At 42.8% G+C, this 17,956-nt stretch overlaps 1 protein-coding gene across 2 annotated transcripts in view; it reads left to right on the forward strand.

The window, feature by feature from the left end:
- The window catches only part of MYO16 (myosin XVI), a 212,923-nt gene that overhangs the window by 11,103 nt on the left and 183,864 nt on the right, over positions 1-17,956 (forward strand). For both annotated transcript variants that reach the window (XM_038762138.1, XM_038762139.1), the window contains exons 3-4: positions 4,936-5,006; positions 7,179-7,322. In XM_038762138.1, the coding sequence (XP_038618066.1) occupies positions 4,936-5,006; positions 7,179-7,322 (215 nt within the window). The remainder of the gene's footprint in view (positions 1-4,935; positions 5,007-7,178; positions 7,323-17,956) is intronic.

The following is a 17,956-nucleotide window of genomic DNA, read 5'->3' on the forward strand; positions in this document are numbered from 1 at the left end:
GATGGAGACAGTGGGAGCAATGGAAAGAGTCATTAAAACAGCATAAGAGACTAGGACAAATACACAATGCACAAAATAAAATCAGCCAGGGAACAATGTAGAACACTTCATCAGGAAATAATGTGCAGGGAAAATACATTTTAGAATGGCACTCTCCCTTAAAATGACAGGTTACTTTTAATAAAAGGCCACAAATTACCAGAACATCACAGTATTAGCTGGATTTATTCTTAGAAAAAATGCAATATTTTTAGAATAAACTGCAGTTAATACTGACAGAATCTCACTGTAGCAAAATCATCTTTGCACCCATTTTTCAATCTATCGTGTTTATTGGGTGCTTACTGTGTGCAGAGCACTGTACCAAGTGCTTTGGAGAGTGCAATAAAACAGAGTTGGTAGATGCATTCCCTGCCCAAAAGGAGCTTGCAGTCTTTGAATACAAGGGAGAGATTTATTGACACTGTTCTGCCCAAACGGTTATTTTCACTGAGGGTTTTGGATAGAAAAGGACCACTTTTCTTCCCACATCATGTCCCTATTCCCTGTATTCTAAGTGTGAAGCTATTGGTTGAATCAGCAATTCAGTGAGAGGCAAAAAATAAAGCCACCCCAAATCCATCTCTCTGTGCTCTTTTGATCACTCTCTCCAGGGAAGCTCCTGCAAACAAGCACGCAGTCTCTGAAAAAATGAGCCACAGCCTGCAGACTGAGCTGTGCCCGTTGTTCACGAGCAATCATTTCCCCAGTGCCCCAGGCACTGTAGAGCTGGCAGCTGCCCGTGTATTTTGGTCTTAAATTGAAAGTGATTTCGCAGAGAAACCAGGTTACATTCTTGTACTAATAGACTGAGGAGCACAAATCCCGATTCTCTATTCAATTTAAACCCTGGAAAGCTGGACAGACGGAACTTTAATCACGGCTCCTTTGGAATAGGCTAAGAGGAATGAGTAGGCTTCTTTTTTGATGGTATTTGTTAGGCGCTTCTTATGTGCCCGGCACTGTTCTAAGCACTGAGGTAGATTCTAGCTAATCAGGTTGGACACAGTCCCTGTTCCACATGAGGCTCACAGTCTTAATCCCTATTTTACAGATGAGGGAACTGAGGCCTGGAGAAGTGAAGTGACTTGTCCGAGGTCACACAGCGGACAAGTGGCGAAGCCGGGATTAGAACCCGGGTCCTTTTGACTCCCAGGCCTGTGGTCTTTCCATTTGGCCACGCTGCTTCCCTTGTTGTCCCGCCCCGTTGGGATGGTTTGTTTCACATACTTTCCCTCTGAAGTAACAGTCTCAAGCATATCTTAGAGAAGCAGTGTGGCTCAATGGAAAGAGCACGGGCTTTGGAGTCAGAGGTCATGGGTTCAAACCCCGGCTCTGCCAATTGTCAGCAGTGTGACTTTGGGCAAGTCACTTAACTTCTCTGTGCCTCAGTTACCTCATCTGTGAAATGGGGATGAAGACTGTGAGCCCCCGCCGTGGGACAACCTGATCACCTTGTATCCTCCCCAGTGCTTAGAACAGTGCTTTGCACATAGTAAGTGCTCAATAAACGCCATCATCATCATTATTATTATTATCCGGGGCTGTTCGCCGCTATGACAGTCAGCTACCCTATTAAGTTAGCTGATGATACCTTCTTTACCCAGTTGGAAATCTTTTCTGAAAAGCACTCTTCTTGGGATACTCCTGTAGGGTCTTCTATCAGCAGAGTCTCACTCCTACTTTACGCAATTTTTTTTTTGAGAAAACAATTTTCAGGAGCAAACGGGACTAGAAATTTCTGTTAGGGCTTTGCTGAAATATGAAGAGAGGGTATGGTGGGTCTCGAGGCTGGGATTTAGTGCCTCAGAGAAGTGAAGTGCCTTTCTCAAGGTCACACAGCAGACACATGGAGGAGCCGGGATTAGAGCCCAGATCCTTCTGAGTCCAAGGCCTGTGCTCTTTCCACTAGACCAAGGTGCTTCTCGACTAATGTATTTAGACTATCACCCCCCTCTAGTCTGTAAGCTCATTGTGGGCAGGAAATGTGCCTATCCACTCTGTTGTATTGTGCTCTCCCAAGTTCTTAGTATGGTGCTTTACACGTAGTAAGCCCTTAGTAAATATCATTGATAATTGTGGAGAGATGTTTAGTAAGGGTTGATTTGGTTTTCCTGTGGCTTCCACTGCAATTCTAGATCAGTCAATCAGTCAGTGGTATTTACTGTTTGCAGAGCACTATACTGAGCATTTGGAAGAGTACAAGAGAGTGGATAGACATATTCCCTGCTCCTGTAGAGAGGTAATTTAGGCAGTCAGGCATTTAGAGTGGAAACTTGGATTTGAAAGAACTTCTTCCTCAGAAGAGCGACAAGTTTCCATTCTGATACCGTTGCTGAAAAGAAGTAGTGTTGGTTGACTGCTTTGAAGTAGCTTTCCACAGGTATTTTTTTACCCTGAGGGTAGACATCAGACATGTAGAATTTCCATCAGGCAGGAAGGAGACTTTGGGAAATCCCAGTGATCTTTAAAATTGGATCATTTCTTTTTTTGTGAGGCCAGCTGAATCAAATAGCACACACACGTACACACACACGAATAAAATGATGAGAAGAATCTCAGTGTGTTTGAGATTCACATACTTTTCCATTGGTGCTGATTGGCAAGATCTCCCTGCTCTTCAAATGATGAAAAGAATCTCAGTGAGTTTGAGATTCACATGGTCTCTTCCATTGGTGCTGATTGGCAAGATCTCCTTGCTCTTTTGATTTTTCCAGTGGAAGCACTCTAGCTTCCTGGCTCTGTCATCTCTGGAAATCTTTGCACTTGTCATTTTGGTGGTCACTTGGTCTACCAGAGGCGAGAAAAAATCTTTTCACTTTAAGAAAATCTTGATGCCTCGCCTCTGCCTCAAATCTTAATCCTTTAATTCTGTTGGTATATGTTTCCTTTCAGTTGACTCTCTAATCCATTGATCCCTAGTTGTCTACTTTAACTCTATCAGTGCCACTCTAGAACTTACCTTCCTCAATTTTTCCAAAAAGGATACATCCTATTTTGCTTCCTCACCTCTAGCTGAGCTAAGTCTTTCTTTAGCTCAAACTTAAATCAGGAATGCCTGATCTAGAGAAATTTTTGAGTCAGTAGAAGAAGTAATTCGATCACTCTTCCCTCCTATCTCTAGCTTATTTCTTCCGTGGGTTGAGATCAATCTGAATAAGCAGCATAATTGGGAGGAGAGGGTGACTGAAGGCCTAAATGGTGGGGGGCAAAGGTGAGACATGAAGAGGCCCACAGTAAGAATAGGAATTCTTTTGATTCCCAGATTTAAGCTTGAGGGAATTTTTTTTTGTTTTTTCCCAGCATAGTGCAAAAAATCAGTCTGCATTTTGTCTGTGGCATTTCACTTATGCTATTCCTGACATCCTCTTATCTTTAGATTTCATGGTCAAATCAATCAATCATATTTGTTGAGTACTTACTGTGTGCAGGCCACTGTACTAAGCGCTTGGAAGAGTTGAAGCAGTGTGGCCTAGTGGATGGGCATGTGGGAGTCAGAAGAACCTGGGATCTAATCCGGCTCTGCCACAAACTCTGCTGCATGACCCTGGGTAAATCACTTACCTTCTCTGCACCTCAGTTTCCTCATCTGTAAAATGGGGACTTAGCCCATGGGCCCGATGTGGGACATGGACTGTGTCCAACCTGAATATCTTGTGTCTATCCCAGCTCTTAGAAGAGTTCTGGCACATACTAAGCACTTAACAAATACCAAAATTATTATTATTACAACACAACCATATAACAGACACATTCCCTGCCCACAGTGAGCTAATGCTATAATTAGTGTCTTGCATTTTGAGGTTCTCTTGATTCTTGGGTGCTGCTGTAATAACTGTTCACTTCATTTCTCCACTCCTTAATGGGTCTCTTTCCTCTAATTCTAGTCTTACATCCCATCACATTTGAAAGTTGCTGTTTCATCGTTATCAAGCTTGGATTATACCCTGGTACACACATGTGCACACACTCACATTTACACACAGAAGTGTAGAGCTAGATTCACACAACTACTTGCTTCAAGGAAACTGTACACCCTGAGAAAGGTCTTCATTGGGGATGTCACTAAATTTCTATTGGTTTTTTTTTTCCAGTGGTATTTGTTGAGCACGTACTATGTGTCAGGCACTGGGTTAGATAAAAGATAATCAGTTTGGACACAGTCCATGTCCCACATGGGGCTCACAGTGTCAATCCTCACTTTACAAATACGGTAACTGAGGAACAGAGAAGTTAAGTGACTTGCCTGAAGTCACACAGCAGATAAGTGGCAAAGCCAGAATTAGAACACAGGTCTTTTGACCCCCAGCCCTGTGCTTTAACCACTGGGCCATTCTGCTTCTTGTCTGCTTCTTGTCTGTAGTCTAAGAGGTACAGAGAGCCTGTATCCTGTTCCCTTTTGGCCCAAATTGTCTTCACAGGTTGGACTCTTTGTGGCACTGTTGTCTCTATCAGTTCTTTAGCAGGGTGATTCTCTCATCTTTGATGGAAAGGTGAATTTTATAGGCTATAAATTCTGAACATGCTATCCTCGTATCCCGGGTGAAAAAAATCCATTGAGTCTCATGGGATCTTAAGGCACAGAGTTTTAAAAGGCATCTTTGGTCCAGCTCTTACAGAAACCTGGTCCAAAAGCTTCAGGCCTCATAAAGTGTGCAGCTGAGAAGTTCCTCAATGGTACTTACAATGAATGTAGTTATGAAAAGCCATTTACTAATGGACTGGGGCACTGAGGTTGATAAGGGAAACACTGACCCCGCATAGTTCCAATTCCTCCTGGTGCTTTTCATTCATGGATTATATTTTGCTGATGTATTAAAGAGGATGAAGGAGGGAGCTCTTTGAGGAATGGGATGCGTCTTGCCATTGACACCCTTCTCATTCATCCTGTTTCAGTGCTCCAGCTATTGAAGAATGGTGCTGACCCTTCTACCCCTATTTCTTCAGGAGGATCCTTACTCCATCTGGTAAGAACTGAAATAATAACCCCTAAATGCTATGGGATTCTAGAGGGCATTTTGTGTCTCTATACAGAAGTAATTGTGTAGATGAAGCAGAAGGGAGAAATACATATATATATAATACATTATTATATTCTCTTGTATCTTCCCTATAATATGTAAAATAGGGAAGATACAAGAAAATCAGGTCAGTCCCAGCTCTTGTCCCACTTGGGGCTCACAGTCTAAATAAGAAGGAAAACAGGTATTAAATCCCTATTTTACAGATGAAATAACAGGCACAGAGAAGTTAAATAACCTGCCCAAGGTCACACAGCTGTCAAGTGGCAGAACCCTTTATTAGAATTCAGGTCCTCTGACTCTTCATGCCCATGCTCTTTCCATTAAGCCATGCCATGTCCTTTACCCTGCTCTGTGCAGGGTAAAAGCTCGATAAACACCATCAATTATTTACCCTTATCTCCATCATATCCTAAAATGACTCTTATTAAATATATCATGGCAGTGTGGTAGGGATAAGCAAACAAGTTGGAAGAACAGGTTCATTGAAATAGTGGTGGAGGAAAGGTAGGGATAAGCAAACAAGTTGGAAGAACAGGTTTATTGAAATAGTGGTGAAGGAAAATAGCCGTTTGACTTCTCTTAGTCAACGAAAGCATCCCTGGAGATGAGGAACCTTTGAATGTCTTTGGAAAGCAGGAAGGGAGGAGAGGGAAGAGAAATTTTATTCCAAAAAGCTCGTGAGATGAGGCAAACTGGGGGAAGACTTTTTTTTTTACAGTATCTGCTAAGCGCTTATGTGTCAAGCACTGTATTAAGCACTGAGGTAGATACAAGAAAATCAGGTTGGATGCAGTCCCTGTCCCACATAGCGCTCACGGTCTTAATCCCCATTTTACAGCGGAGATAACTGAGGCACAGAGAAGTGAAGTGACTTGTCCAAGGTCGCCCAGCAGACAAGTGGCAGATCCCAGATTAGAACCCAAATCCTCTGAATCCCGGGCCCAGGCTCTTTCCATTAGGCCACACGGCTTCTTGGGCAAGGGTCAAGCTGAGCGCTTGGGTGTTGAGCATGGTCTCAGGGTGAGGTCATAATTATTGTATTTGTGTGCCAATGTGACAGCTAAGAACCAAATGAAAAATCGCAAAGATTCAATTTCAGTGTTTCAAAACACCTCAGGTACTAGAGAGTAGTAATTTGGCAGTCTGAAGTGTCAGGTTTCCCCAGATCGCCTGTCTCCTCTTTCTTTTGGCTTTCGTTTTGGACCCTTACAATATAAAATCTAGGGTATAATTAACCATGAAGCCGCAATTACGTATTCTTAGGCGAAATGGCTGCGAGAAAAAGATTCCGTGCATTTGGGTAGGAGGGATAGAAGCAAATACATCCAAAGAGATCTGGCAAAATTGCTGGAATAAACCTGGAACTCTATGAATTCAATTCAGATACTATTAATTTTGTATCCGCAGCAGACCACGACTCTCTCCATCTTTCAAGTCCTTTAAAAATCACATCTCCTCCAGAAGACCTACTTTGAAATATCTCTCATCTCCTCCCACCATTTCCCCACTTACTGCATCACCTGTGCCCTGTGGTCTTCACCGCATTCTCCCTTAGTATTTAAGTACATTATGATAAAGATAATTTTTGGGGTACTTTAGCACTTATAATAACTACACAATTAATATAATAATTAATAGATTATAATAGTAATGGTATTTGCTAAGCATTTACCTTTATAAGCAATAATAATAATAATCATGGTATTTGTTAAGCGCTTTCTGTGTTCCAAGCACTGGGGTAAATACAAGATAATCAGGTCCCACACGGGGCTCACAGTCTACGTAGAAGGGAGAACAGGTACTGTACCTCCGTTTTGCAGATGAGGAAGCTGAAGTGCCAAGGAGGGAAGTTACTTGCCCAAGGACTCACAGCAGGAACGTGGTGGAGCTAGGATCAGAACCCAGGTCCTCTGACTCCCGGGTCTGGGGTCAGTGAGGAAAATCTTCCACAAATCCTGCATCACAAATCTGCTTGTCACTCCCAACAGCTTAACTCAATTAGCAGCAGGGTGATGATAGCAGAGATTAAAGTGACATTTGCCCCAGCACATGCTGTTGGTGGGAAAACACATCTCCATCATTTATCTCCCTTCATCATGGTCTTCTTTTCTCCAGTGTGCCCGCTACGATAACGTCTTCACCGCAGAAATTCTAATTGACAAAGGAGTAAACGTAAATCATCAAGACGAGGATTTTTGGACTCCTATTCACATTGCCTGTGCTTGTGATAATCCCGACATCGTTCTCCTGCTGCTATTAGTGAGTAAATCAATTTAATCCATTGTTGATTTGACAATGATTTGTGTTCATACGCTTGCATTCTTCCCGGGGATGTTGAAACAGTTAAATCGCTTCAGTATAATGAACACGGTTGTGTGGCTTACTTGTCTTGTTCTCCTTGGCTCTCCGTGGAACCAAAAATAATTAGAGATCGGAGGCTGTAGACTGGATATGCTTAGATAGCCAAACCCCCGTGGTCAAGGCCTTAATTGATTTATGTGCAAGTATTCCAGTTCCTGGTACAGCATCCTGAACATTATTTACTCAGCTATTTAAGAATTATCTCTATTTCCCCTTCCACTGGAGTTCTGTGATGATTTACATGAGGACCCCTGGAATGCAGATAAAATGGATTAGGTGCTTTTCTACAAACCCCTACATTCCTATGATTCCTCATATATGTACTTGCTCTATATATTTCAATATCATCCCATCCCTGAGTAAGCTTTCATTTCTCCTATTGGCTCTCTCTTTCACATTGCCTTTGCACTTGTGTCTGTAGCTCATCAATCATATTTATTGAGTGCTTACTAAGTGCAGACCACTGTACTAATTAAGCATTTAGGGGAATACAGCATAACACTATAATGTCCACATTCCCTGCCCACAACGAGCTTGCATTCTAGATGGGGAGACTGACAGCAGTATAAATAATTAAACTCTTTGATACCCCAGCCCCACAGTACTTCACATTCTTATACTTGACCATTTCCCCATCTATAATTTGTGTGTCTTCCCCTCTAGAGTGTAAGCTTCTTGTGGACAGGGATCATCCCTATCAACTCTATTGTATTGTACTCTCCCAAGCCCTTACTACAGTGCTTTGCACATGGTAAGCGCACTATAAATTGGTTCATTGATTACGTTGCGCACCAGGGGCCTTGACACTTTTGAGAAAGTGGGAAGTAAATGAAAAATAATGATCAGAGAGAAGCTTTAAAGGCATTGCAAGGATAATATTTCATTTGGAGAAATCTGTTTGTGATTACACGAGTCTTGAAAAAAATGGATATGAATTGCAATTGCTTTCTAGCTAAGCTAGTCGTTTTCAAATACTTTTCAATCACTTTTCTAGCACTGCTGCATGATGAATTGATTTTTAAAATAGCCACCGGTTACAGAATTCTCATCTCTCCTCTAAAGTGCTTATTTCCTCCACTTCTTTCCTAGCAATATCTATTGTTATTATTATTAATAATGATAATTGTGGTCTTTAAGTGCTTACTATCTGCACTATACTTACTGTACTAAGCGCTGGGGTGGATACAAGCAAATTGGGGTGGACACAGTCCCTGTCCCACCTGGGTCTCACAGTCTCAATCCCCATTTTGTAGCTGGTGGCTTTTATCTATGCCTGTTGAGGCTGAGAATTTTAGCTGGACACATGTGTCTCTCCAGGAGAAACTCTGGATGTCCTGGTGCCTTTTGGGGTTGCCCAAGTAGCATCACATGGCTTTCTGTCCTTTCTCCTGTCTGACCGAACCGTTATCGATTCTTAGTGCTGACCTTCTCACTCCATAACTGAACACCATGAGGTCACCAGATTCAAGATATAGGGGAGGAAGGGAGAAAAGGGGTGGACAGAAGGTGGACCAGAGAGACCGTAATAGACCAGATCTCTTCTGTCCCTTCCCAACTCCCTTTCCACAACAGTGGTAGTTGTCAAGCACTTCCTATGTGCCAAACACTAAGAAGCAGTGTGGCCTGATGGTAAAAGGCACAGGCCTGGGAATCAGCAGAACCTGAGTTCAGATCTTGACTCTGCCACTTCCCTGTTGTGTGACCTTGGGCAAGTCAGGTAACTTGTCTGTGCCTCCGCTTACTCATCCGTAAAATGGAGATTAAGTACCTGTTCTCCCTTATACTTAGACTGTGAGCCTCATGTGGGGCAGGGATTGAGTCTGACCTAATTATCTGGTATCTACCTCAGCACTTAATGCAGTGCTTGGCACATGGTAAAAACATAACAAATTCCATTATTATTATTATTTAGGTGCAATACAGTCAGATCAGACAAGGTCCCTGTCCTCCAGTCCAAGGGGAAGGCAAAACAAGAATGTGATCCCCATTTTACAGATGGGGAAACTGAGGCATAAAGCTGCTAAGTGACTTAGCCATTATCACACAGTATGCAAGCAACGGATCTGGGATTAGAACCCATGTCTTCTGGCTCCCAGTTCTGTGCACCTTCCATTAAGCTGTGCAGGCAAAATACGTTTCCTGGAATGTGCAGTCCTCTCTGGTGAATTTCAAGAGACAGGGACTGTGTCTGACCTGATTATCGTGTAACTCCCCCAGTGTTTATCACAGTGCTTTGCACGTAGTGCTTAACAATTACCACAATTATCATTATTAAGGATAAGAACTTCCTTTTATCTGAAGAATAAAATTCTACAACTCCCAAATTTTACTCTGCTTCACCCTTCCAATTTAGATTTTTTTTGTGCCGTTTTATTCTCCCTTTGTTGCTTTTCTCAAATCACAGCTGTCAGATGTCCTGGAGGAGGAGGAAGAGTTAGCTACAGTAAACATTGTCAGTACTTTAGCCAAACATTCTACAAAATTCTGGGGGATGGACCTCTTCTTGAGCTCCATGACCACCAAAATGAAAATCGCGATGGCTGGGATTTGTAAAAATCAGGCCAGATTGCGGAGTGTGTTTTAAACTAGTTCTTGGCTTTGGTTTAATGTTAATAGGGCTTTTTTTAACACGGGTTTCTTACTAGCATATCTTCCCAGTGTGCAGTGCCTTAAATAGATGGAAAAAATTCCAAATACAACCTGCTTCATCAAAATCCTGGCCAGTTATTGGAAGGCAAAAATAGCCAGTACGATTTGCTTACTGGACTGTGAAAATGTATCGCTGAACTCCCTTATTCTACGCTGGAAGCAGGTGAATTCCGTGTTGGCTCTGCTTCCTCCCTCCCAGCCTGACCCACTCCTGATTGAGATAATAGTGATAATAATAATAATTGTATTTGTTAAGCCCTTACTTCGTGCCAAGCACAAAACTAAACCCTGCGGTAGATACAAGGCAATCTGGTCAGACACAGTTCCTGTTTCCTTTAGGGCTTACATTACAGATAGAAGAAGAGAGAATGGGTATTGAATCCCCATTTTACAGATAAGGGAACTGAGGCACAGCGCGCAGACAGCAGTATAGCCTAGAGGAAAAAGCAAGGGCCTGGAAGTTCTAAACCCACCTGCTGTGTGACCTTGGGCAAAGTCACTTAACTTCTCTGCCTCAGTTTCCTCATCTGTGAAATGTGGATTAAATCCTATTCTCTCTGACTTAAACTGTGAGACATGGACTGTGTCTGACCTGATTATCTCTTATCTGCCCCAGAGCTTAATACATTGCTTGGGCACATAATAAGCACTGAGCAGGTACCATTATTATCGATATTTATTATTAAATATTTTATATGGAATGAACTACTTGATATTTATTTTAATGTTTATTATTGAAATTAATGAAGCATTCTTCCGAGTTTGAAGACTCATGCTTTCCCACAACTGGAAGGAAAAACATCATATAATACTTAATCTAAAATGAAATAGGGATTTTAATAAAACTTTTTTGTGGTCGGGGGAAATTCTTGTTGTGAAGGCAAATAGTTAATGTGGAGTCGGCATTAAAGTGCCTAGGAAACGGCTGGTTGTTCCTAAAGTGCAAAATTCCAAGTGACTTTACCGGGGTGTTGCTTTAGAAACTGTGGAATGATGGATGGCAATTGGAGTGAAGTGTTTTCCTCAGTCCTAAAACCCTCTGTGTTAAACCATCTGATGTCAGGAAGAGTTTGGAGTGTTCATGAGCTAAATCTAATGGGAAGTTTGGGATTAGATAATGTTCATTGGTGCCTCAAGCCATTTCTGGTTTGCCACAAGTTCCACCATAGTTAAATCAGTAAATATAGTTCACAGATACTCTCTTACATGCTCCTTATTTTGTCTCTATTGGTATTAGAAAGTCAGTTCTCAGGCTTCCCATACTTGGGGCTGGATATTTTGTGTATAAACCCATGCATACACACAGACACCCCACACACTCCCTCCTTCCCCCATACAACACCCCCCCCCCCCCATATATTTTTATACAGTACGCACGGTTCAGTTCTTTTCGATTGAAGATGAAATTCTGTGCCAGATCTCCTTTCTTTTTTTTCTCTTGGCTGCAGGTTTTTCTCAAGGCATTCAGTTCTGGGTCATTTAAATGTTCTTCCTTTACATTTAACCTCCTAAGAGAACTCACTTACTACCGTGTCTCTGCCAGTGCTAGCAGTAGTAATGGTGGTAGTAGTTGTAGTAGTAGTAATAATATTTATTGAGCACTTAATATATCCTAAGGGCATGTATTTCTTTCCCTCTCTAGATTTCCCCTCTAGATTGTAAGCTCACTGTGGGCAGGGAACGTGTCTACCAACCCTGTTATATTATACTTGCCCAAGCATTTAGTAGAGTGCTCTTCACGCATTAAGTGCTCAACACAGCTGATTGATTGATGGATGAGAGAGACATAGTCACCATCTAAGAATAGTGGGGAGGGGGTTGGTGACACATGTAAGGAAAGCCGAACAAAATTGTTAGAGACAAGGAGGACAACAAACACAAAAGGAGCAGCAGAATTTCAGGCTCGTCGTGGCTCAGACCAACTATATCCCAGAAGTCACAACTGTGGCCACAGCAGTGACCTTCCCAACGCCTTATAAGTTAAGAAGGCCACATGCTGCTGCTTCTCCTGTGCTATGCCTTCCAAGGCTGGAACACAGGATGATGGGAATCCCAGGACATGCTGAGTGGAGCGGGGTCTCTCCCACACAGACGTAATAATAATACTAATAATGGTATTTGTTAAGCGCTTACTATGTGCAAAGCACTGTTCTAAGCGCTGCGGAGATACAAGGTGATCAGGTTGTCCCACCGGGGGCCCACAGTCTTAATTCCCATTTTACAGATGAGGGAACTAAGGCACAGAGAAGTGAAGTGACTTTCCCCAAAGTCACACAGCTGACAGTTGGCAGAGCTGGGATTTGAACCCATGACCTCTGACTCCAAAGCCCGGGCTCTTTCCATTGAGCCACACTGCCAGAGGTTTCCTGTAAGGGGACTATAGTTGTCTTCCACATATACATTTCCAGCCTTAACTACTCACCCTCTCTGCTACTCCTTCTGGAAACTCCTTGTCTGCCTTGCTGTTACTTCAAGCATAGCATCATCAATAAGATCTATTTTGTTGCGGGACAAAGCACAAACCCTACCATATCTGAGTGCTTACTACAGAGCTTGGTACATAGTAAGTGCTTAACAAGCACTATTGTAATTATTATTATCACTACTATAATTATTACTCTGGGGACTGGGGATATTTGCAGTGAAGATCCAGTCCCTGACATCCCATTAAAAAAAAAAAGGATTGAGGTGTCAGGATGAAGGGTCAAAAACAGATTGTGTTCTAATGTGGGACAAACCCTTTAATAATAAAAATAATAATTATGGTGTTTAACTGCTTACTATGTACCAGGCACTGTACTAAGCATTCATTCAATCGTATTTATTGAGCGCTTACTATGTGCAGAGCACTGTACTAAGCGCTTGGGAAGTCCAACTTGGCAACATATAGAGACGGTCCCTACCCAACAGCGGGCTCACAGTCTAGAAGGGGAAGACAGAGAACAAAACAAAACACTGGGGTGGATACAGGCAAATTGGGTTCCTCTCCCATGTGGGGTTCACAGTCTCCACCCCCATTTTGCAGATGAGGTAACTGAGGTACAGAGAAGTGAAGTGACTGGCCCAAGGTCACACAGCAGACAATTGGCGGACTCAGGATAAGAACCCATGAGCTGTGAGTCCCACAATCAATCAATCAATCAATCAATCAATCGTATTTATTGAGCGCTTACTATGTGCAGAGCACTGTACTAAGCGCTTGGGAAGTACAAATTGGCAACAGATAGAGACAGTCCCTACCCAACAGTGGGCTCACAGTCTAAAAGACTGTGTTAGCACAGTCTCAGCAGTTAGAGAAGCAGCAGGGCGTAGTGGAAAGAACACAGGCTGGAGTCAGAAGGTCATGGGTTCTAATCCTGGCTCTGTCACTGGTCTGCTGTATGACCTTGGGCAAGTCACTTCACTTCTCTGGGCCTCAGTTACCTCTTCTGTAAATTGGGGATTGAGACTGTGAGCCCCTTGTGGAACAGGGCCTGCGTCCAACCCAATTTGCTTCTGTTCCCCCCCTGCCACCACTTAGTACAGTGAGCCCACTGTTGGGTAGGGAATGTCTCTATATGTTGCCAACTTGTACTTCCCAAGCACTTAGTACAGTGCTCTGCACACAGTAAACGCTCAATAAATACGATTGATTGCCTGGCACTTAGTACGCACTTAAAAAAATACCACAATCATTGTTAGGAGCCTCAGGTATGGTTACTTTTTTAAGGTTGTCATCCCAATTTTCAATTAATTCTGGGAACCCATATAGTTAGCACATCGTACCCAGAGCCAAACTAAAATCAAGTGGTTCTTTTTTTTTTTTTTAGCATTTTCCCTCAGGTGGCATCATTTTAAGAACAAGAAACTGTGGCTCTTTCTTCTAGAGCCCAACAGTAGATGTTGGACTCATGCAGATTGCTAACACAGTGAACCAGCAGAAAGGGAAGTTGGAATTTGTTAGGCTGTTCGTAACAGGAATTTTGCAGCTGTTCTTTTCCAAGGAACGGGATGTAGAGTATCAAATAACTATGGTTCCAAATATTTTTTCTTCTTAAGGAGGGAAGTTATCATTCCAGTTTCAGAATGAATTACTTACAGAATTAGATCCTTGGGAAAGGAAAAGCAAAAATTCCTGGATTTCTTTCTCCTGTCTCGCGTTGATTCTATGATTTACTCATCATCAGGTAAAAATAGCAATCAATGGGTTGAAAAATTAGAATTACCTTGGATTAGCGAGGGATTTATTATAGTTTCAGGGAGGGGAAAAAGCAAATATTTGAATTTCTGAAGGCAGCCAATCAAAGTGAACTTTTGAAGTGGGAGGAGGTGTACTTCCTGCTGGGTTGGGAGTCAGTCAGGCACATTTCTCAAGAGCCCTTTGGGTGAGACATTCTTGTCACCACTATCAGTAGCGACAAACAAAGGCTCTGACATGGCTCCTGACCCTCATGAATTTACAGTCTGTCTGGGAAAGCATGCGAAACACAAACCCTTCTAAACATGTGACAGAAACGTGTGATGAGAGAGTGATTTTTTTCCATCCGTATGCTCGGAATTCAGAGAAATAGGAAGGACAGAGGTCAAAGCCTCCTGTCAAAGATGGTGTTCCTGAGTCAGATGGGGCTAACCAAGACTGAGTCATGAACAGAGATTTGAAGACAGGGAAGGCATTCTCAACTGGGAGAAAGGCATGGGAATGGCTCAGAGTCAAGAGAGAGTCCAACTCTTGACTCCAAGTTCATCGTCTCCAAGATGGCATTCTCACAAGTTGCTTAGTGACTGATTGGTTTCTGGGGAAATCTAGACGGTGCTGGGAAATAGCGTGGTCTAGTCAAAAGGGCTCTGGCCTGGAAGTAAGAGGACCCCAGTGAGTCAGTCAGTGGTATTTATTGAGTGCTTACTGTGTGCAGAGCCCTGTACTAAGCACCTGGGAGAGGACAATACAACCATAGACACATTTCCCACCTCAACAAGCTTACAGTCTAGAGACCTGGCTTCTCATCCCTGCTCTGCCATTTTTCTGCTGGGTGACCACGGGCAAATCACTTCACTTCTGTAGTTGTTTCCTCATCTGTAAAATGGTGATTAAATCCTGCTCCCTTCTACTTAAGCTGTGAGCCTTGTGTGGGCTAGTGGTGGTGGCCTACTGGAAAGAGCATCGGCCTGAGAGTCAGAGGATCTGGGTTCTAATCTTGGCTCTTCCAATTGCTTGCCCTGTGGCCTTGGGCTTAGTCACTTCACTTCTCTGTGCCATGGTCACCTCATCTGTTAAATGGGGATTAAGACTGTGTACCCATGTGGGGCAGGGGCTGTGTTCGGCCTGGTTAGCTTGTATCTTCCTCAGTGTATAGTACAGTGCATAGCACATAGAAAGTACTTAACAAGTAGCACAATTATTATTATTGCTTCCAAGAAAGGAAAAGGATGAAAGGCAGTGTCTGGCTTTCATTGAGTCCTCCCCCAACTCACCGTAAGCCTTCCTCTCAGGCCGCAGTATTTGGGGCAGGGAATGTCAGTCCATTCCATGAAGGCCTGATCCTACAATCACTCCCCAGTGGAATGGCATCGTGGGAATGTGCCTAGTCCTGGTGGGCAGCAGTTGTCCATCTCTGTTTGGTTACGTGGACGCAAGCCCCCAAGACAAGGGACCTTTAGTTTATGAAGCCCCCGGGACATTTGCAACTTCCGTTTGTAAAGTAATAATAATAGTAATAGTAATAAACCAATGTCAGCAATATTGAGTGCTTACTATGTGCGGAGCACTGTACTAAGCACTTGGGAGAGAACAGTATCAGAGTTGGTACATTCCCTGTCCATAATGAGTTTATAGTCTAGAGAGGATACAGACATCAATACTATTAATAATAATGATAGTTCAGTGCTTACTATATGTCAAGAATCGGGGAAGTTGAAAGAAAATAATAATGGTATTTGCTAAGCGTTCACTATCTGATCTGAAAATCTGATCAGGTACAGTTCCTGACCCACATGAGGCTCGCAGTCTAATTAGAAAGGATAAGAAGTATTGAATCATCATTTCACAAATGAGGAAACAGAGCCACAGAGAAATCAAGTGATCAGCCCAAGATGGCACAGCAGGCAGGTGGCAGAGCCGGGAGAGGAAGCCAGATCCTCAAACTCCCAGGCTTGGGATCATTCTGCTAGGCCATGCTGCTTCTCTAAGCAAATGGAAGTGCATGAAAAGAGCAGGCTATTTAGAGTTGAGCCTCCCTGAGATGGACTTGGGCAGTCAGTATGCTCCCCATCTAAACCCCCCTCCAGAATGTAAGTTTGCTGCAGACCAGGAATCTGTCTGTTTATTACTCTATTTATTTATTTATTTATTTTACTTGTACATATCTAGTCTATTTATTTTTTTTTGTTAGTATGTTTGGTTTTGTTCTCTGTCTCCCCCTTTTAGACTGTGAGCCCACTGTTGGGTAGGGACTGTCTCTATGTGTTGCCAACTTGGACTTCCCAAGCACTTAGTACAGTGCTCTGCACACAGTAAGCGCTCAATAAATACGATTGATTGATTACTGTACTCTCCCGAGCCCGTAATACAGTGCTTTGCACACAGGAAGCGCTCCATAAATACGATTGAATGAAGGAATGAATGAAGACTGAAAAGTTCAGGTGTTGTGTTTCTCTTTCTTGAGTCCTGCTGTCGGTCCAATAGCTAGAACAGTGCTCTGGGACTGAGGAAGCTGGGTTCTAGTTTTTTGTTTTTGTTTTTTTTAAAAGGTGCTTATTAAGTACTTACTATGTGCCAAGCACTATACTAAGCACTGGGGTAATAATAACAATAATAATAATAATAATGGCATTTATTAAGCACTTACTATGTGCAAAGCACTGTTCTAAGCACTGGGGAGGTTACAAGGTGATCAGGTTGTCCCACGTGGGGCTCACAGTCTTAATCCCCATTTTCCAGTTGAGGTAACTGAGGCCCAGTCACACAGCTGACAATTGGCGGAGCTGGGATTTGAACCCATGACCTTTGACTCCAAAGCCCGTGCTCTTTCCACTGAGCCACGCTGCTTCTCATAAAATACAAGTTACTCACCTACTGTGTGACCTTGGGCAAGTCACTTAGCTTCTCTGGGCCTCAGTTACCTCATCTGTAAAATCAATCCTATTTGAGTGCTTACTGTGTGGAGAGCACTGAACTAAGCGCTGGGGAAAGTACAACACACAACAATATAAAAGACCCATTCCCTTCTCACATTGAGCTTCCTCCTCCCTCCAGTTGAGACTGTGAGACCCACACGGGACAGGGACTGTGTTCAACCTGGTTAATCTGGACTCTACCCCAGCGCTTACTACAGTGCTTGGCATATAGTGAATGCTTAACAAATATCACCAAAGGTTAACGGCACACACATACATACTCTCTCTCTCTCTCTCTCTCTCTCTCTCTCTCTCTCTCTCTTTTTCTCTTTCTCTCTCACACACACACACACACACACACTTTTGTAGATGTTTGTATCTATCCACAATGCTTGGCATCTGCAAAATACATACTAAATACTTTGAAAAATTGATATATGAATACGCATGCATACATATAAGGACTATATAAACATAAATAACATCTCCCTCCACTGATCCAAAGACCGAGAGTTATGCAAGTGACTTTCCTTTATAATTTCCTCTCTAATAAAGTGTTTTTCACCATTGTGATTTTTCGGATAGTACTAATAATACTTCTTAAGCGCTTACTAGGTGCAGAGCACTGTACTGAGCTCTAGGAAATGTCCAGCCCAGCCCTTTGATGTATGGGAAAAGACATTTCTATTAATGTGAAACTCCATTTATTATGAGCCCCTCTTCTCTGCAGGGTGGATTCTGAGCTGAATAAAAACTAGGCTGGCATCCACACCTAACAGCTAGCCTGGCAG

This window comes from Tachyglossus aculeatus, chromosome 20 (genome assembly GCF_015852505.1).
Source record: "Tachyglossus aculeatus isolate mTacAcu1 chromosome 20, mTacAcu1.pri, whole genome shotgun sequence".
Lineage (NCBI taxonomy): Eukaryota > Metazoa > Chordata > Mammalia > Monotremata > Tachyglossidae > Tachyglossus > Tachyglossus aculeatus.